This window comes from Rutidosis leptorrhynchoides, chromosome 8 (assembly GCF_046630445.1).
Source record: "Rutidosis leptorrhynchoides isolate AG116_Rl617_1_P2 chromosome 8, CSIRO_AGI_Rlap_v1, whole genome shotgun sequence".
In the NCBI taxonomy this organism is placed as follows: domain Eukaryota; kingdom Viridiplantae; phylum Streptophyta; class Magnoliopsida; order Asterales; family Asteraceae; genus Rutidosis; species Rutidosis leptorrhynchoides.
In genome coordinates this window covers 341098051-341120957 of record NC_092340.1, presented here as the reverse complement: position 1 = coordinate 341120957, position 22907 = coordinate 341098051, and the positions used below count along the sequence as shown (strand labels likewise).

The 22907-nt window shown below is 32.9% G+C and overlaps 1 protein-coding gene across 1 annotated transcript; it reads right to left on the bottom strand.

Annotated features, from left to right (window-relative positions):
* Window positions 1–7825: 7825 nt before the first annotated feature.
* LOC139862075 (protein DGS1, mitochondrial-like) lies at window positions 7826–14090 on the bottom strand. Its single transcript, XM_071850625.1, has 14 exons — window positions 13731–14090; window positions 13246–13360; window positions 12887–13090; window positions 12492–12629; window positions 12007–12168; window positions 11658–11852; window positions 11482–11582; window positions 11286–11375; window positions 10339–10411; window positions 10217–10245; window positions 9998–10121; window positions 9484–9594; window positions 9026–9126; window positions 7826–8269 (listed from the first exon to the last, which is right to left on the bottom strand). Exons 1-14 carry the CDS (start codon window positions 14039–14041, stop codon window positions 8152–8154), a joined length of 1872 nt encoding a protein of 623 aa, XP_071706726.1. The 5' UTR covers window positions 14042–14090; the 3' UTR covers window positions 7826–8151.
* Between the last annotated feature and the right edge of the window lie 8817 nt (window positions 14091–22907).

The following is a 22907-nucleotide window of genomic DNA, read 5'->3' as shown; positions in this document are numbered from 1 at the left end:
CTTTTCTCAAGTTATCTTTGATGGAATGGTTCTGAATGTTAAAAGGAAGATACATCTGGTGTTTCCGAGGTTTCTTCAGATTATGTTAGAGAAGCAAGTTCAAGGGTTAGTGAAAATTCCTGAGGATGAGCTGAAACAAAATCATTTAAATGATCATTCCTTCAATAGGTTTTTGCAGAGCAGGGTTGTGGTTCCAGAGAAGGGGTTGATCGGCCATCTGGCTAATGAGAAGTACGTGTGTCCAGAAGGTTTAAGTTGCTGACATGAGAATAGTACTTCTGGAGATGAAACTGACATTACTATCGAAGGAGAAGAAGAAGTAAATCAGCCACCGCCAAGGCAAACTGGTCCTCGATTGGTTGATGAAGATGATGTGACTGCGCTTGATGAGAGTCAAGTTAATTTGGTTAAAAGAAAGTTAGCTGAAGCTCCTAAGGTGTCAACTAGACAGAGACATAAGCGGTTGAAAATTGTGGTTAAGGACGAAAGTTCATCTTCCACAACAAAGTCTCAACCTAAGGTTGCTCTAACAGTTCAAGCTACAGGTGATGCTGGTGGTTCTGTTCAAGTTCCACCCACTCAACAACAACAAAAACTCCATCTACTCAACAAGTCCAAACTTCTCAGCGAACTGAAGTTGTTACAGGTGATTTGACTGGAATAGTTAATCGGCGATTGATTTAGTTGACTGCTGATTTTGCTAAATTCCAAAAGGCTGCTGATGAGGACAAGAAGAAGACGGAAACAGAGATGTCTGCGTTGAGAGAGTTAGTTGATCGATGACAGTTGAAAATTGAGGAACTTGAGAAGAATGTAGGAAGTCAGGCTGGTGAAATCTTCACTCTTCAAACTCGGAATCAAGAATTGACTGAAAGGTTAAACGAGTGGGAGAAGGAAATTGTGGTTGAAGAGGAGGATGGAGAACCAGATCCTTTCGGTACTTTTGGTGAAGAAGAAGAGGAGGACGGGGCTCTCGAGATTGCTAAAGGCTATACGGAGGATCACCCACTGTATGTAACTCCACTTCAAGTAATAACAGTATCTGAATTTTTAGCTATGCAGGATCGTCTTAATCATACTACTGTTTACACTGATTTAGAAGAAGGGGAGATCCCTCCGGATCTCACCGAGACTGAACAGGAATTGATGGAGCGTCTAGAGCGACAAGCTAAGGAATCTGCTGACGCTGCATCAAAGGCCTCGACTGAAGCTTCAACTTCAGGGGCTCATAAGTTTGGTGATGATCTGAGTGATACAGAAGCTGTTGATGAAAATGATGACAGTTTTGATGAGGTAGTTATTGAGGATGAGCCAACTGAGCCTTATCCTCGGTATGAAGGGTGTGATGATGATCTTCCAACTTTTGCTGATTATTTTGGGATGAACGATGAACTTTTGAACCGAAAGTGGAAGGAAAAGGAACAAAATGAACAAGAAAGTGTATTGTCGGAAGGGTTTTTGCCGGTGAAAATCAACAAAGAAAAGATTGAAGTTTTGGAAGAAGAATGGAAGATTTTGATGCGGATTAGGCAGTATGTTATGAAGCCTAAGGTGGAACCGCAGTTTTTGAAGTTTATTGAGCACTGCGAGAGTTTACATGCTAAAGGAAAGATAATAGCATGGTCCTATATAAAAGAGTTTGATATCTACGCGATCAAGAAAGAACACAGAGTAGATTACATCAAATATGCACACGAGTTCACTTCGTTACTGTATTTTGAATTTATGCAGGTTGCTAGGCTCAGGATGTTATATCAGGATTATGTTGGAAATCCTGATATTTTGGTTCGTAAGATAAGAAGATCATTTCAGTCGCCTAATTTCGTAGGCTTTCGACCACAGTTTCCGAAGATCTCTTATAGGACGAACAGGAAAACAGGGGTAAGAAGGAAGATAGTAAAATATCAACCTGTGAAGTATATGCGAAAGGTTCCCTTGAGGAAGATGTCGCAGCACTTCAGTCCTCGTTTTCGTTGGTGGTATTACGATGAACGCTCGGAGGAAGCGGTTATTGTAGTGACCCGAACTTTTCCATGTTTATATATATTAATTGAGATTGATATTTACATGATTAAATGTTTCCAACATGTTAATCAATCAAACTTGTTAAGACTTGATTAATTGAAATATGTTTCATATAGACAATTGACCACCCAAGTTGATCGGTGATTCACGAACGTTAAAACTTGTAAAAACTATATGATGACATATATATGGATATATATATAGTTAACATGATACTATGATAAGAAAACATATCATAAAGTATATTAACAATGAACTACATATGTAAAAACAAGACTACTAACTTAATGATTTTTAAACGAGACATATATGTAACGATTATCGTTGTAAAGACATTTAATGTATATATATCATATTAAGAGATATTCATACATGATAATATCATGATAATATAATAATTTAAAATCTCATTTGATATTATAAACATTGGGTTAACAACATTTAACAAGATCGTTAACCTAAAGGTTTCAAAACAACACTTACATGTAACGACTAACGATGACTTAACGACTCAGTTAAAATGTATATACATGTAGTGTTTTAATATGTATTTATACACTTTTGAAAGACTTCAATACACTTATCAAAATACTTCTACTTAACAAAAATGCTTACAATTACATCCTCGTTCAGTTTCATCAACAATTCTACTCGTATGCACCCGTATTCGTACTCGTACAATACACAGCTTTTAGATGTATGTACTATTGGTATATACACTCCAATGATCAGCCCTTAGCAGCCCATGTGAGTCACCTAACACATGTGGGAACCATCATTTGGCAACTAGCATGAAATATCTCATAAAATTACAAAAATATGAGTAATCATTCATGACTTATTTACATGAAAACAAAATTACATATCCTTTATATCTAATCCATACACCAACGACCAAAAACACCTACAAACACTTTCATTCTTCAATTTTCTTCATCTAATTGATCTCTCTCAAGTTCTATCTTCAAGTTCTAAGTGTTCTTCATAAATTCCAAAAGTTCTAGTTTCATAAAATCAAGAATACTTTCAAGTTTGCTAGCTCACTTCCAATCTTGTAAGGTGATCATCCAACCTCAAGAAATCTTTGTTTCTTACAGTAGGTTATCATTCTAATACAAGGTAATAATCATATTCAAACTTTGGTTCAATTTCTATAACTATAACAATCTTATTTCAAGTGATGATCTTACTTGAACTTGTTTTCGTGTCATGATTCTGCTTCAAGAACTTCGAGCCATCCAAGGATCCATTGAAGCTAGATCCATTTTTCTCTTTTCCAGTAGGTTTATCCAATGAAATTAAGGTAGTAATGATGTTCATAACATCATTCGATTCATACATATAAAGCTATCTTATTCGAAGGTTTAAACTTGTAATCACTAGAACATAGTTTAGTTAATTCTAAACTTGTTCGCAAACAAAAGTTAATCCTTCTAACTTGACTTTTAAAATCAACTAAACACATGTTCTATATCTATATGATATGCTAACTTAATAATTTAAAACCTGGAAACACGAAAAACACCGTAAAACCGGATTTACGCCGTCGTAGTAACACCGCGGGCTGTTTTGGGTTAGTTAATTAAAAACTATGATAAACTTTGATTTAAAAGTTGTTATTCTGAGAAAATGATTTTTATTATGAACATGAAACTATATCCAAAAATTATGATTAAACTCAAAGTGGAAGTATGTTTTCTAAAATGGTCATCTAGACGTCGTTCTTTCGACTGAAATGACTACCTTTACAAAAACGACTTGTAACTTATTTTTCCGACTATAAACCTATACTTTTCTGTTTAGATTCATAAAATAGAGTTCAATATGAAACCATAGCAATTTGATTCACTCAAAACGGATTTAAAATGAAGAAGTTATGGGTAAAACAAGATTGGATAATTTTTCTCATTTTAGCTACGTGAAAATTGGTAACAAATCTATTCCAACCATAACTTAATCAACTTGTATTGTATATTATGCAGTCTTGAGATACCATAGACACGTATACAATGTTTCGACCTATCATGTCGACACATCTATATATATTTCGGAACAACCATAGACACTCTATATGTGAATGTTGGAGTTAGCTATACAGGGTTGAGGTTGATTCCAAAATATATATAGTTTGAGTTGTGATCAATACTGAGATACGTATACACTGGGTCGTGGATTGATTCAAGATAATATTTATCGATTTATTTCTGTACATCTAACTGTGGACAACTAGTTGTAGGTTACTAACGAGGACAGCTGACTTAATAAACTTAAAACATCAAAATATATTAAAAGTGTTGTAAATATATTTTGAACATACTTTGATATATATGTATATATTGTTATAGGTTCGTGAATCAACCAGTGGCCAAGTCTTACTTCCCGACGAAGTAAAAATCTGTGAAAGTGAGTTATAGTCCCACTTTTTAAATCTAATATTTTTGGGATGAGAATACATGCAGGTTTTATAAATGATTTACAAAATAGACACAAGTACGTGAAACTACATTCTATGGTTGAATTATCGAAATCGAATATGCCCCTTTTTATTAAGTCTGGTAATCTAAGAATTAGGGAACAGACACCCTAATTGACGCGAATCCTAAAGATAGATCTATCGGGCCTAACAAGCCCCATCCAAAGTACTGGATGCTTTAGTACTTCGAAATTTATATCATATCCGAAGGGTGTCCCGGAATGATGGGGATATTATTATATATGCATCTTGTTAATGTCGGTTACCAGGTGTTCACCATATGAATGATTTTTATCTCTATGTATGGGATGTGTATTGAAATATGAAATCTTGTGGTCTATTATTATGATTTGATATATATAGGTTAAACCTATAACTCACCAACATTTTTGTTGACGTTTTAAGCATGTTTATTCTCAGGTGATTATTAAGAGCTTCCGCTGTCGCATACTTAAATAAGGACGAGATTTGGAGTCCATGCTTGTATGATATTGTGTAAAAACTGCATTCAAGAAACTTATTTTGTTGTAACATATTTGTATTGTAAACCATTATGTAATGGTCGTGTGTAAACAGGATATTTTAGATTATCATTATTTGATAATCTACGTAAAGCTTTTTAAAACCTTTATCTATGAAATAAAGGTTATGGTTTGTTTTAAAAATGAATGCAGTCTTTGAAAAACGTCTCATATAGAGGTCAAAACCTCGCAACGAAATCAATTAATATGCAACGTTTTTAATCAATAAGAACGGGACATTTCAGTTATTGTGTTAGACAAAGATGGAGGAGATGAAAATGATAGTATAAGGGTTTTGGATCCAGTTTGATTAAGGAACTGCTGTGAGGAAGATATGTTCACCTTATACTACAACCGGATGATGTATCGCCCAGAAAATCGTGTGCAGGCTGAACAGTATTGCAGAGTTGTCAAACTTTGCTATCTGAAGAACTGGGTGACAGATACGTTTACTGATTGATAACTGAATTTTTATGTTCTACGGCTAGGTCTTAGGGGGAGTTTGTTGGTGCATGAATCCCCAGCCGTAGATTATCTTTACGGTTAATACATTCGGTTATGTAATAATGTTTACTTATGACTATTGATTACGTTTGTGATTGTGCGTGCTTAATTTGTTAAACAATCAATAAGTTAAACTGCACACACAGTCGACCGAGTGTGTACACACACTCGACCGACTGTGTTACTCAGTCGACCGACTGATAGACACACTCGACCGAGTGTGTCTGAGATGCAGTATATATTCGGGTTGAGGTTTCTTTGTTGAGGTTAATCATCCCATTTACCCTAATCGACAGGTTTTCGTCTCTGCCGAACCCTAACATCAAATACCACCGAAATATATCGTTTAGGCGTCGATCTAATCTAGTTCTTGTCCTAGGTTTGATCTATTCGATCCCGATACGACCCATATCTCGGTTTAACCCTATTCTAGTGAATTCTGCCTCTAGGATAGTTAGCAAGCGACCTAAGATCCTAATATAAACGTCTACATTGCTAACACTTTATAAAATAGTTAGTGTATGGAGTCTATATTACACTTTGATTTTTTCAAACAATTATGACTTTAGTTTAATAATTTAGTTGGAATCATTTCTTATTTATTCTATGTATTGCTACATTCTGTTTAATAAATATTCGTTGTATATAAATGCAAGACATATTAAAAAAAAAAAAAAATTATACAACAAACAAATATCATCTAATGAGGAAGAACCTTAAAGTACCTTTTAACATATTTTCAAGATCTAATCCTTCAATGCAAAAAATAAAATAAAAAATAGATGTAAATGATTTCCCTTGAAATTCCGTAGATAGAGATAATATTAAAGGATGACTCTATCAAAGAGATGCATGATCGTTCTCGATGAAAGAAATATCGTCGAGAAATTTTGTTTTACAAGGTAATCTGATATTTTTATGTTTGTACTTGTTGATCACAGTTTGACAATTTAATTTTTGACACTATATATCGATGATACTTTGACACCAATCATTCATATTTTTTGCTTCGGTAATTCTACAACTTCCTTAAAGATATAATGCATATGCTCATCATTTAAAATAATGTCTAACATTACGTGTGTCATATACTGATGACATTATTGAATTCACATGTAGTAAATTTACCTTAAAATTAACTTTAAAAATATTATTTAATTACACATATCGTAAATCTACCTATAAATTAACTTTAAAGATTTAATTTGTAATTTAAAATAGGAAAATGCAACCCTTAGGATTGTCATTAACAAATTAAAACATACTAGAAATGATGGTACATAGGGTAGTTATTTTCTAGGAGGTGATTGATTTATATTAAGGTAAAAGTATATCTTACATGTTTTAATTTCTTATTGACAACCCTAAGGGTTGTTATTAGCATTTTCCTTTAAAATAATGTCTCTAACATTATGTGTATGATATACTGATGACATTATTGAATTCACATGTTGTAAATTTACCTGAAAATTAACTTTAAAAATATTGTTTGATTACACATATCGTAAATTTACCTACAAATTAACTTTAAAGACATTTTTTAATTTCATAGGCTGTAATTTACCCCCAAATTCACTCTAAAGACATTATTTAGTGCAAATGAACTTATTCATATTCATATTCATTGTTCCACGTACGTAGGGATGAGATGGTGTATTTTCATATTCATACTGGATTGGATATCTAAGTGGTGCAATCTTGAACTAATATAAGATAGTAAACCATAAAATTATTTATTACTCCGTAATAAGTATGTGCTATAGTAACATACACAATCTCAAACATTATGAAGAAAAAAAGAATATCTGCAAACCCGTTAATTAAAGATGCATCAAGTTTTAACTCATTCGCATGCTGCGCACTTGATAAGACTTAACGAGATAAAATTAACGGGAGTTACACTCAGGGTCATCCGTGCCATAAAATAAAAGAAGGAGGTCAACGAGGTCAATAAAAAAGAAAAAGGTCATCAAGTTGTTTGGTACAAACATGAGGGACCAACGACGCAATTTTGTCTTTCTGAAATATCCAAACAATGATTGGTTCAATATCAATTAACAAGAGAAAGTTGTTCGTTTCAGAAAGTTAAATGACTACCGTGATCAATTACAATTGCAAAGATTACAACAGTGACTGCCTGACTGGTGCATTACTAGTTTACTAGTTTTTGTTTCCAATCGTGTCCCCTAAATTATGAGATGTTTTCTTTAAGAGAAAAGATCAACAAACTGGTTTTGTGAATTATGAAATGCAAAGATCAACATGATCACAATGAACTTTTTATCACTTGATAAGCGTTGTATCCATTGCAAAAAAAATCTCAAGCTGTACAAAGTTATACAGTTTGTTTGGAAGAATTGTGCATTTAGAAGCTTATCAACACAAGCATTAAAACCGTTCATATGCAACAAAAACTCAAAATTTTGATCCCATCAGAAGACAAATATCTGCTACTTGTTCTCACACTCGAGCACAAGATCATATTTTCAAGCACACGAGTGTGTAACAGTAAGTAAATTGTACCCATGTAATGAATTCAAACCTTTTTACGTTCATCATCTTTCATTTAGCCCATGATGAAATCAATGGTCTCAAAATTTAATGATTTCCAGCAAGGAGCAAAATTCACTAGCGGCTGACTGAGGGACGCAAGCACTCATACATCCGTTCGATACGTGAAGTGACTATGAGCATTTTTGAAGTCTCAAGCTTTGGCTTTCCCAAATCACATATATCCTGTCTCAAACTATTTATAATAATATACTTCAATCAGCCAAGTTTACAAATAATAAGTACATTTGTTAGTATACATAATATAAACATGTGTGTTATTTATGCATGCATATAAATATTCATATAAGTTGGGTTGAAGTGCATGATAGAGATATGGATAACACATAAACATAACATTATATATAGGTACATATATGTGATGTGTTCATGTATATTTCCTAGGAGTGCTATGTTTACATGTTTCTGAGATTAAAGTGTAACATGTCAATTTTATATGTGAAGATTATATAGCCGAAATCCCGATACCATCGGATATGAACACATGGCAAGCAAAAAATTTATAGAACTTCCGCGTCAAATTTGTCAAAATCACTATCTAACCTAGAATCGCTTTTTTCCTTAGCAATATTACAATCTTTCGAATCCAATCTGGCTAAAAGCTCATAATGGTCAAAAGATTGGGATTAAGATCGAAAGATCCAACAAAAAAGCTCTAATATTTTTCACATATTGTAATTTACATTAAATACCTACTTAATTATATGACAAACTGATAAAGGTTCAATAGTCAAACACAGCCTATTTGCAAGATCAAATCGGCATGTGACCAAGCGATTCCAACATCGACCCAACCATATTGATTAAAACCTTGCACATACATGCAAGATAAACGGTCTTACAATCCCCGCCATTGACCCTACATCTTATATGAGTAATAATACTATGTAAAGTTAACAAAATATATTGTGAATTAAAGATGGTGACTAACCTCCGCCATTCACCAGTCGCCTTAGCAGGCCTCTCTGATGCTCTATAAAGGCGATCTAAGGTATACAAAATCAATCCATGCATACATTGAGCATCTTTCTCCTGCAAATACAAGCCAACGTCTAGTTAGTAGGATATGAATGTTGGACTATGATCAGGGAAAACCTCATTGTTTACCCTTTCGAATGTTGGACTATGAAAATGGTGTTTAATTAATCTTGTCACTATTGTCAGTTTTGAGTTCTGTAGGAGGTAGTGGTTTATTACTTGACAATTCAACTTTAAGTACTATGCATGATGTTCAAGAGTAGTACATGGTATATGTTAGTTTTATTTAACTTTTCATCCATCTTATTTAAACTGGTGTAGAAGTTGCTGATTCGAGTATAAAATAGAATCAGGATATGTCATAAGGTATAAAATAGAATCAGCATATGTCATAAGTGTAGTAAAATCTACCTGCCCCTGATCAATACAATTCTGCAACTGTAAAATCCTTTTCTCAATTTCCACAATCAAAAGTCGTCTTTGGACTCGAGCAACTCTTCCTTTGCCTTCTGCCCTGGTGTCCTGAGACACAAGAATCATAAGATAAACGGAAAATGTACTCAATAAGCCAATATAAGACAACCATGATGATGTATTTAACTAGTACACCTATTAGTAACTAAATAACAATAATAGGGCCCCGGTTATTCAGAAGCCAAGTTTATAAGGCCTCGACATGAAAAATAGGGCAATCCTTAGTGAACAGTGAAAACATGTATATCTTGTTATCCATATCCCAACTTATTGGTTTCTTTTATACACACAAAATAATTATTAAGAAAGAAAAGTAAAAATTCATGATTTTAAAGCATGTTAAAATAGTAAGGAAAAGAAACTGACAAAGGGTGACCAATCAGAACCAATTAATCACTTATGAAAGAACTGGAAGGAGAAAAAGATATAGATATATCATGTATAAGTATACCTGTTTGAACCAGGCACGTACTAACATAAGCACAACAAGGGAAAGAAAGAACGCTGGTAAAGCAGCAAGGATCGCAAAATTTATTTCGTTTGCCCTCAATATTTGGTTGAGCTCAAGCATCGCCCTATTCAAAATACCACCATTAGAAACAAACACCATAAATAACAGGACATAAGCAATGATTGAACAGTGTAAAAAAAAATGTATGTTTCTACTCACGTTTCAATGTCAAGTTTTAGCTTCTGAATCTGTCAATGGATAAATTTCGCTGTGTCAAGTCACAGAAGTCAAAAATACCAATTAGGAATACAGAAAAAAAAAAAAGGTGGAAGTGTACTTACCTGGATAAGCATTGCACGAGCAAGTTCACCCCCAAGAAGATTCTGGATTGGATTGATAAGCTCCTTCTCGTATCTACAAAAATTTGAAAACACACATATATTACTATTACTATATTACTTTACTATATTAACTATTAGACAAAAAGTCATCAATATTACCAGGGACAACATCGCCATTTCACTTTTTTTTTAAATTTTTCCATTTTGGTCACTATTCACGTGAACGGTGTTTCCGGACACTATTCACGCTACAGTGTCTGGTACTATTTAAGCTACAGTAATTATTTTTTTTTTTTTTTTTTTTTTTGACTTTTGCCCTCAAATTATTTTTTACTTCTTTCACCCAACAATCTTCTTTTTTCAATTTACTTACAAAAAAAAGGTTCCCGAATACCTCCCAAACTACCTCATTTTCCCTATCAAATTTAGTAAGCAGTTAGCGAAACACTCCACTTCAAAACTTCAAGGAATGGCCAACAAAACAGAGCCCCCGCCGCGAAGCGAGGGTTAACAAACTAGTTAAGCCTATTAGTCAAAAAGACTACAATACCCCTTAGGAATAATAACATAGAACCATACAGGGTATACCTAGTAGCTAAATTTGGAAGCGTTATAGGTGGAGCTTACATTTGGAGCAAAACATTATCATTTTTTATATATAGTTAGCAAAGTAGCTGGAGCATAAAATTTTAAATTCGCACTAAAGGAGATGAAATAAAGGTATTTAGGTAAATTTTATGTTTCAAAAGCTCAAGCTTCTCATCTAAAGCTACTTCAACTATCTTAATTTTCCAAAGCTTATTACAAAAAAAGCTGACAAAAGTTGTTTATCAAATCTCAAACGTAATGCCTCAATATATTTCAAAAAACTATGTTTTATCTCTACAAAACTTTAAAGATTCGGCAGAAGAAAGAATTTTGTTTGCATAAGATATAATCAAATATACCTGCCCATTACTATTTCAAGCATGTCCTGATCTGATATATTTTCAGGGAACTTTTGACCTTTAGTCTGCTCACTGAATGCCAACAACATTCTGCATAAAATTGTATATAAAAACCACATTTTAAGATTCAAAAGCCTTTCACAAATCCTACTACAAACACATATAAGCACAAGTAAGCTTTGATTATTCAACTAACCTGTGTAGTGAGCTAGAAGTTAATTGAACTTCTTCAAGTTCCATCACTCCCTTATGCCTCTTTCTAAACGTCTCAAAAAGCTCATCTCTTATAGCAATCAGCTGCAATGGATTAATATGTCAGCAACAATGGTTTCAGTTATTAAAGAAGTATAAAAACCGGACAAAAACTATTACCGGTTGCTCAACATGGTCGTTCAAAAAGCCCTTTACAGAGTCTTTTGCTTCAATAATCCAATTATCAATGTCAGAACTACCCGCCAATCTACTATGGCGTAAAAGCCATAATGAAAACAATGAAACTCCTACAGCTCCTATAGTGTAACGGATCCAATGTTGTGTCATTTTCCTTGGTTTTTGGTGTTTTGCCACCTATTATACAACAACACACCTTTTAAGTTATAAAGTAGTCTCCTTTTTCCCATCATAAGGAGTCACAATCATACCCCGTATTTAAAAGTCAGTCATGAGAAAAAAGATTTTAAGACCTAAGTGATGATTAAAAAGTAATTTAACGAAAACTTACCAATAGAGATAAGTATACATCTAACTTGTTAAGATTCAAATAAACCATGTTGATGGCGTCTCTAATCGCACAATCGGTCCACTGAGACCCTTCTTGGTTTATGTCGGGCAGTTTTTCAAACAGTAAAGGTGATGAATAGCTCCCATCAACAGACGAACCAACCTACAAATTATAATTGTAAGTTCAATTGATGACTCATCATGTTTAATAGAATTTGGATATTCTTTTGCTATATAAAGCTACAAAAATCACCTAATCATTTATGAAATGAGTGAATGAAACAGATAGTCGTTAAAAAATGGGAGTAAAAGTCTTTGAAATTAGGATTGTGGAAGGGGTAATTGTGTATTTTTATTCTACCATTTATAATTACATTAGTTACAGTAACTAGATAGTGTGAAACTGATTACTGAAAATCGTTGAACTCTCAAAATAAATACATAGCATAATATGTTCATCCGATTATAACAAGTCACGATAATCACCTGACGAGCTGCACTGACATGGCCGATTGTTGCTTCCAGCTTTAGAAATAAACCATTTATGGTTCCTAGTAATGGAGCCAATGACTTCTCGGGCTCCTTTACAATCTGCTCAGCAATTTGGTCAACTTCCTCATAGACCTAATGAGTAACAAACGATAAAAGAAAAACTAAACAAAATGAGTTAACCTTAATGTATACTATTTCACAATCGGTATAAGTATTTCAGTTAAACGAATATGAGCGTGTGTCACTATATTAAAAACACTATATAGTTGGCTAATATAGAGAATATACATAGATCATGCTTCATGGTTGAATTATTCATAGAAATGTATAAATGTGAATATATTATAACATCTAGTTATATTCAAATATGGATGAAAAAAACAGCAAACCTGTGCTAAAAATGTAGCTAGAGACTTTCTTAAGCTAGTTAAAACACTTATCCTCTCTGATATATGTGCAGACGCTAAAGACGAAACATTTTGCACTCCGGTACCATAAAAAACGTAGTCATGTAACAGCTTCCCAGAACCATCAAGAAACGCTAGAGGCCCTCTCTCAAAAATCATGAAGTAAACTTTCTGAGAAGTCGATCCCTGATTCAACAACACAAGTAATAAGGCCAAAAAATGAGTCTGAAAATGAGTCAACCATTCTAAGATAGAGCTGAAAATTGGGCCCGTTTAATATAAATCATTGGATGAGTACAAGCTATATATCGATTATCTTTCAAGTAAAGTTGAATACAAACCTCTGCTCTTGTTTGCCAAAACTGTAAGTTCTTCTCAACACTATGCAAATTGAAGAATACATGCTCCACTATGTCTCCTAAAACTTCATACACTCTAGATGCCTCAGGTGTCAACCTGGATCATATAGCATATTTTAAGCACATAATGATTTCATTTCAAGTACAATTTAAGTTAATACTATGTAAAACACGGCATTTTACTACTAATACAGACAGTGAATTTGAAGGTAAAAATCAAAATTGAATCTAAAATTCTCATAAGCTAAGGATTATACTACCAACTGAGACAAGTTAGACTGAATACAAAGTAAACCAAATCAAAATTACTAGCCTAATCATATTTCATCATGCAATGATTTCATTCCGTGTATAATCAAACTTCAATTTAATAAACCTAACATTGAATGAGTTTGCATCCAAAATCCAAAATGGTACAAAAACTTAGGGTTAGGGTTTTTAGGAAAAGATATAAATCAGAGTCATACTCGAAAGATTCAAGAGATTGTGAAGGAAATGGAAGAGGAAGACACGTGTGACGACTTCTACGTGACGTTGAAGGCACGATTTTTGGTTTGTATAGATTAGTAATCTTGTCAAAAAATGTGATTTTTTCAGGAAGGTTTAAGTCGGTTACTAATGCAGAAGGGAGTAAGCCCAAAACACGTTGGCGTATAACTTTAATGTAGTATTGATAAGAATTGAATATGGATGATGGTGGTTGTGGTTGTGATGATGAATCAGCAGCAGCACCGGAGTTTGTAAGTTGTTGATTTGAATCAGCATCAGAATCATCCATCGTTATCGTTGCCGTTATTTCGCCCTGCAAAACGATGGCTTGTTTTCGGTGTTTTCTGACTTTGACCTTTTGTAGCCTCAGGGTTTTAGAGTTATTTAATAATTTCTTTTTCTTTTTTTTTTCAATTTCAATAAACCTAATTTTTTCAAAGATATTTTCTTTTTCTATCTACATCAGTTAGAAACGATGGTTAGCACGTTTTAAAATATTTTACATTTTACATATAAATAATCGCAACTCATAATAATGCTGCTATATGTAGAATAAGGGTCATTATCAAAATACACTTTTTAAAAAAATTTGTCTTTTTACACCATTCAGTAGACGGGATTCTGTCTACCACCTTTATCTGTCGTCGACTACCATTTTTACAAAGTAGTAGAGTGTTTTTTCGTCGACTACTCAATACAGGTGGTCTACTATATAGTTGACGAAGTTATAAGGCAGTAGATGTAACTCTGGTAGACTACCTAAAAAACATTAAAATGTTAACTTTTAAATGTTTTTTAGGTAGTCTACCAGAGTTACATCTATTGCCTTATAACTTCGTCGACTATATAGTAGACCACCTGTATTGAGTAGTCGACGAAAAAACAGTCTAGTACTTTGTAAAAATGGTAGTCGACGACAGATAAAGGTGGTAGACAGAATCCCGTCTACTGAATGGTGTAAAAAGACAAATTTTTTTAAAAAGTGTATTTTGTTTGAAACCTTTAAAAAAGTGTATTTTGATCAATTTCCCGTAGAATAATTATAAACTAAAATTAAAAAAATTCTTTTCTCAAAAAAAATAATCACGAGTATATTAATTATTGTTAAATAATTATTTGATTGATCGCATTATTCGTTAATTAGACAATTTATTATAATGAAAAAAGGTCGTTGAGCGTCTAGCACTCCAGAACGCCCATAACGCCTGTTACGGAGCGTTGTCGTGAACGTTGTGGATGAGCGTTGGGCATAAACAACAATCGAGACATTAGCCGAGTGGTGTATTATCCGTTATGGTGTGGGCGATTATTTTGGTCTACTAGACACAAGTCTAAAGCCAATTATTTTATTTTTTATAACAATTGTTAGAAAAATTTTCAAGTTTTAGACATGTTATTGGATTTTTTACAAAGTCAAACCCATAATGGAATTTAAGCCATCCAGAATAACCCAGATACTGATTAATCTGAAAATCCGATTACTTAATAATGTCGGGTTGTGAAAGTATCAACTTATAAAAACCCAATTAGCCCGACCCGACTAACTCTTATTAGGGTCGGGTTGACCTGATCAGCACATCTACTTGCATGACATTAATAAGATAATTAACCAAGACAGATATATTGACATTACTAACACAGAACAATATCAGGAGTCTATACCATATTAGCTTTCAACTTTAGCATTGTTACGGTATAAAAATGGAATATTATTAGAATATGTTAGCACAAAAGACAAAATGAACTCCCATGTATGTACTACATATTTGCAATAAATGTAGATTAAACAACTAAAAGTCATAATATATTGATTTATCTTAGCATAGCTAACCAACTTAAAATACAACATATATATCTGCACATACCTATAATTCTTACACAAAACTCTTAGTGCTATCTTTAAATGAATTCAATATATTACTAACTAAAAATACAACATATATATCTGCACATACCTATAATTCTTACACAAAACTCTTAGTGCTATCTTTAAATGAATTCAATATATTACTATCGTATATTAATAAATTGTAGCATGTGCTTTAGGTAACTCCCAACCATCACACATCTTTTTGCCAAAACAGACTCTCACATTAGCGCTTATCTCCAAGGCACGACCATTACTAACCATCAAATACATTCTCACAATCACATGGTCTCAATATGTATTTATTAAATGAGATTATTTTCAAATATTAAAGCCAACAGGACAAATCAATATATCACGCTCTCCATCCTAAATTATGTCTTTCACCACAAACCACATCACAAAACTTGAGGGCGGAGGAGGACACAAGTGCACAAGCCATGTCATTGGTGAGGGCGGTCCATGCTCCACACCATGACACCACTATTTATTTATTCTTGGGGGAAAAGCAAAAAGACCTTTTATAACCAATCCAACGAGATAATTACAAAGATATGCTCAATGAAATACTTGTTGATTGGTATATTTACTCTCAAAAAATTAAAAGAATAAATAGAAATTGAACAACAACTGAATAGTGTTTGTTTTGGTTGTCGGTTTAAGAATCGGTATATAATAATACGCATATTCAATCCATAAACATTATTCGTATAAGACTCATGCACATTTATCAAATAAAACCACCAAAGATTAGAAAAATAAGAGCCGTCACCAGGTAGAAGCAGGATATGTGACGAAAGAGAGCATAAGACAAAGATAGTCATCACTAAAATCGGCCACCGGATAAGAAGTGACGGCATGATAGAAGCATACAAGCCGCCTAGACATCAACTAGATAAAATAATAAGTCTGACATATAAGTTGTCCAGAATACTATCCGGATAAAGAGTATCTTGACTAAACACTTAATGACTTAAGGTTGTGCTCACACGTAAGTCCTTCAAACTTGGTCAAGTGTGTGGACTATCTAATGTCTTATTAAACTTTTAGGAGCGATATGTTCATCCAACTCGTAAAGTCGTAAGTCAGAGAAGAAGAAGAATCTGACGCCCAAACTAAAACTCCCATTTCTTTTTTGGTCAACCCAAGCCTACTAGCGATTTTCGACAAGTATTTCCTCATTTTTAGAGCAAGAAGCGGAACTACAACGATGAAATGAAAAGTGTTTCTTACGGCAACACGATAGCCTGCACACGTGACGAAAGCATCAAAATATCTGAAATATGGCACACGAGTGGAGCGTCTATGCCATGTCAGCCATAGTTTTAGGAAAGTTTGTTATGCCAGTTTGTTACAACCATGAAAGGGGCCAGTGCCACGTCATCATTCACTCTAACAAACGTTTAGCACCTATAAATACGTCCTATGGGTTACTGATTACAGAAATACAATTAATGTAACATTACTCTGCCAAAATCACCTCGGATATTATTGTTAATACATACTCTGGTTAAATTTCGGTCGTCATCGGAGTTCAATCCTCTTAGATATTAATCTATTCAATCTTATTGGACAGATTTGTGACGACCCGGAAATTTCTGATCAAATTTAAACTTGATCCTTATATGATTTCGACACGATAAGCAAAGTCTGTAAAGTTGAGTCTCAAAATTTTGGAACTGTTTATATGAATTCAGTTAACCTTTGACTATTCCCGAAGATTCACGAACAATTGTGTGTAAATAGATAAGTAAATAAATATATATGTAAATATAATTATAAGTGTATATATTAAGTTGAATTAATATAATATTATTTAATCATTTGAATTAAATATGTAGAGTAATATACAAAATAATTAAGATGTTATTAAAATAAATATATATAAGTATATATATAAATTCTATATACAATTAGTAGAATATGTATGTTGTAATATATATATATATATATATATATATATATATATATATATATATATATATATATATATATATATATATATATATATATATATATATATATATATAAATTCAAATATTCGAATATATTATAGAATAAGTATTACGTATGTAACGAAATGTAAAGTTAATACATTATCTGAAATTACAAGTTAGAACATAAATGATATATCAATATTATTATTATTACTTTCATTATTATTACTAATGCTAATGTTAATATTGATATTAATATTTATATTATTAGTATTATTAATTTTGATATGAGATATAAAAATATATATAAAATTTGATATGTATAAGTGTATTATAGTTATTATTTTTAATATTAAGAGCATTATTAATATCATATTTGTATTCTTTAATTAGTAGGAAAGTTATACAGATAATTACTGAAATCGTTACACATCCACATCAACTATCGATAATCTTGTTTTCTATCTAATGTCATTGGATATCAAGAATCAATTAGTGTACGAATTCAATTAAAAGATTTTAAATGTTTTATTTTTCAATTTCTTCTGATCTCAATTGTACTACATGTCGACTAAATCTCTACTACAAAACAACAATAATTGATTCTTCAATGCACACATTTCTTTTATATATTACTTTTTGGTTGTTGAATCACAAGAAGACCAACTACTCCACCACTTTATAGAGCCGCCACCATCAATCATCCCTCAAACTTTCACTGCTACTAACTACTTCCGTGTCAAACAAACCACGACTCAATCATCATCGAAACTTTTATGATGTTTCGTTCCAATTTATGTTCGTGATCCACCATCACTGTGTTTATCTTTCCTTTTCATATTTCATTCACTTTGTGTCAAGCTCCACAACCATGATCGACCTCAAATACCTTCACCACTTTCTAACACCCACTTCCACCATTCCAATTGTCACCCACGATTTGCAACACCATCATGAACTACATCACCTCCTTAAATCACCACCCTTACACCATTACCCTACACCATAAACCTCCACCATCTCCAAAACTCACCATCTTATTCACTATCTTCGTTAAAACAATAAAAACCCATTTAATTTTCTGTTTTATTCAAACTAAAACGCCACCATGTATGTTGCCGTATATATTTCCATACTATGATATCACAATGATTGAACTACTTCTACATCCTTCTGTTCAATTGCCCGACTGCCATGGTAGCTACAGCTACTAATTGTTGCCGTTTTCTACTTAAACTGCTACTAGTCCTACTTTGCTAATACACGGTATCAACAAAGAGATGAGCAATCAGAAAATAATAATAATAATAAATAAACAAACATGAAAGAGGATTCGCATATAAAGGAAGTGGATAGGATTTTTCGATTTTAAAACAGCATGCGTGTCATCTCCTTAAATCAATGGCCGACATCCACTTGATAGAATAACTACTCCACTTGTATAAAAACAAAAGAAATTGATCGGTTATCTAGATGGAAAGTTTTTTTTTTCTCGGGCCATATAGGAATACATTTGATGGGCCAAACGATTACCCATTGGGCCATGCTTATGTTGTTGGGCTGCTGATCGAAGCTGCTGTCTTCCACTAACTTGACGACCCACAAACAAAAATCCAAACATCACCGTCACTGTATTTGCTTCGGTTTATACTTTTGTTTTCCATTCTGATTCGAGCAAGGAAGAAGTTCCAAGTTAATGATGATAATAGTTGATGAATAGTTCGTTGATGTACTTGATAACGATGTTGATGAGAGAATAAGGTGATGATGATCAAAGGATAATGATGATGATTATGCTATATGAATGAGATGATTTCATGATGATGATGATGTACATGATGATCGTGAGGTATGATGATATGTATAATGGAGATACATGATAAGAATCATGATAGAAGATGATGATGTTGATTCCAAGAAAATAATAACGAATATGATTATGAATTCGGTATAATTATTATGATTTTATGTGGGTGACGAATGAATACGATTATGATACATAATAGTAAAGCTGGGGATGAACTGTTATGATTGAAGAAATGGTGATCCGATGAAAATTGTTAATGACGATGATGTAAGATATATTGATGAAGAAGATGAAAACAGACGATTAAACTAGTTAAATAGATTTATGTTGCTATTAAAATAGAAAAGGACGAGTAGAAGAATGGTTGGGGTTGTCGGTGTTGAATGAGAGGTCGCGGGTTCGAATCCCGGATCTGGCGGTTTATTTTTTTTATTAGTCTTCAAAGGTAGTTTTCATAATTACTACCATTATTATTCATTATTAAGATTACTATTATTATTAATTATTATTATGTTAACTATTAATATTAATACCATGAATATTATTATTATTATTATTATTATTATTATTATTATTATTATTATTATTATTATTATTATTTAAATTTATTATTATTATGAACATAAGTATTATTATTTTTACAAATATTTATCATTATTATTATTATCATTATTTTTATTACTAGTATTATCATTATTATTATTTTTACAACAAATAAATATTATGTATATAAAATTATACTTATAATAACATTACATATTATAAACATATTTTTTTATATAAATATTCATATATAACAAATGATGTATTTTAATATAATGTTAAACATATATAAATATTAATATAATTATATAAACATTAGTCATTTTTAAAGATGCATACTAATTAAATATATATAATATATCATTTAAGATATAATAAATTTGTTCGATTACAAATATATGTGTTAATATATATAAATGATATAGGTTAGTGAATCCGAGGCCAACCCTACTCTTGTTAAATGACATCATATGTATTTTTACTACAAAATACATTACTGTGAGTTCATTTGATTCCCTTTTACTCTTTACATTTTTGGGACTGAGAATACATGCGTTGATTTTATAACTGCTTTATTAAATGCTTTTGAAATATATTTTGAACTGAGAATACATGAAATGCTTTTATAAATGTTTGACGCGATATGACACAAGCAAAACATTCCTCGAATGAATTATTATGCAGACGGAAGTTCTTTTGATTATGATTGAATTAGTTGGACGTGATAATTGCCACTAATTATTGTGAATATTTCCCCTTGATTATTATTGCTTGGTAACCTAAGAATTAGAATCGGGTATGGCCCTAATTCACGCGAATTCTAAAGGTAGCTACCGGGTTTAACACCCCCACCCAGAATGTTCACTAGACGGAAGGGCTAGTGGGCATGGTGTTTAGTACTTCGAAGTTTATATGATTATTATACAGACGAGATGTTCTGTTTTGGGGATATTATTATGCGCATTATATGTTAAGGTCGGTTACCAAGCCAAGCTATGAAAGAAATGAAAAGTGAATGTTATGTATCGAGAGAATGATTTTATACACAGGTTATGTGTATGTTATTTTTGTGCACAAGATGTGTACAGTTACTAAGATTTATGAAATATGATTTCATACACGAGAAAGGTGTACTGTATTTAAAAGATGTCGCATGTACATTACATGTGGGTATAGGATTCGGGCCCATTTGTACCATGCAGGATTTAAATCTTGTGGTCTATCAAAATGATGAATTTTATTGTTTTATGATAAACTTATGAACTCACCAACCTTTTGGTTGATACTTTAAAGCATGTTTATTCTCAGGTACGAAAGAAATCTTCCGCTGTGCATTTGCTCATATTACATGGAGTCGTTCATGGCATATAAAGGTCAGAACCACGCAATCGGACCAACTGTTGAAGACTTCGTCCAGATGGATTAGGACGGGTCCTTTCAGTTGGTATCAGAGCTGGTATAACGCCGTCCATGAGTCGTAAAGGAGGTTCTCACAGTGTTACCTGTGACGAAGCATTGGCTCTTACTCCTTGCGATCCCTTACGAGGGTTGGCAGTAGCCGAGAGGCAGGCCCCTAAAATCAGTATCTGAGGTACACTCAGTGGTCACCAGGCGGTTAGCTGGGAAGGCACTGGGTGGAATGGTGGTTGTCCCCAACTGTATTTCAGTTGGTATCAGAGCGGTGGTCTTAGTGAACCAGGTCTTGCATTAGTGTGTCTAACTGATAGTTGTTTAGATGCATAGTGAGTCTGGACTTCGACCGTGTCTGCATGTCAAAATTTTTGCTTATCATTTCTAGTCGAAAATCATTTGCTTATCATCCTTAGAAAATTATCTACTTATCATTTTTAGTCTAGACACGTCTTACTGCAGTTAGTGCATCGATAGTGTATAGACAAAATTCATATCTTAGCGTATCTGTCACTATAGACTTTACCTAACAGCTTCCGTAGATTCATCTATAACTTATGGGATTTTAGTATTATATATGCATATGTAAATTATGTATTGTAGAGTACTAATCTACATCCTATAATCTATTTCTTATCGAAAAGTCCTTCATCTGATCGTATGAGATGAATCCCTCAACCAGTTCGAATTCCTCGGATTCCGACAGCTATTCCGATATGGAGTTTCACCTATTAGTGTCACCAGAATGAATCAACCAATCAGTCATCCCCAATTCATCTGATGGATTCGTAGTCGACTTAATCAATGGAGACGCGAAGGAGGCGATCCCTTCCACCAACCGAATTTACCTCTTGGTGAAGAACCTGAAGCACTTACCGGCAAACCTGTCCGAAACACCATTTTCACACTCATTTCCTGAGTATCTCGTCACGATTATATATTATCTCATATTCTAGATCTTATTCATCCACTCGTCCGAACCGACAATCATCCCGGAATGATAGAATAAGTCAACGAACTTCGCGCTCGAGTAATCAATTTAGAGAATATGGTGCAAAATTTACCAGCTTCAACAACATCATCGACACCAACAGTACCATCAACAATCCATGTCTCAACATCTCATTCTGTACCTCGAGTATAATCATCGTTCTACGTATCGTTCTATAACAATTATCTTCGTTCTTCATGGCGATTATGTAATCTCTAATGTTTTAGATATTATGTATTCTAGTTTTGACGGTAAACCAAATGAGTTTAATACTATATTAACTCATTAAATTCATGATTACATCTGAAGAAAATATATATGTATATATATATTTTCATAAAGATTGTAATTAAAAATTCCTTTGTACAAACTGTTAATGGTGAAAATATTTTAACGGGTAGGTAATACCCGGGGAATATTTAGATTTCACATTAATAAGTACACTGTACATTCTTTCAAATCTTATTCAACAGTCATTTACTATCCTATTTACAACCACCGATATACGTATCCGTTCACCGCAGAATAACCCTTTTCATTCAATTTCATATTTGAATTTTGATCTATCAGAATCCAACAAGTGGCATAATGAAGAAAAAC

Excerpts from the sequence above, each read along its gene's own strand:
- LOC139862075 (XM_071850625.1), bottom strand. The coding sequence starts at position 14,041 with ATGGATGATTCTGATGCTGATTCAAATCAACAACTTACAAACTCCGGT. Across the intron at positions 11,376-11,481 it reads ACTTCTAGCTCACTACACAG|AATGTTGTTGGCATTCAGTG; the intron begins GTTAGTTGAATA and ends AATTTTATGCAG. Across the intron at positions 9,595-9,997 it reads TACGTGCCTGGTTCAAACAG|GACACCAGGGCAGAAGGCAA; the intron begins GTATACTTATAC and ends CTTGTGTCTCAG.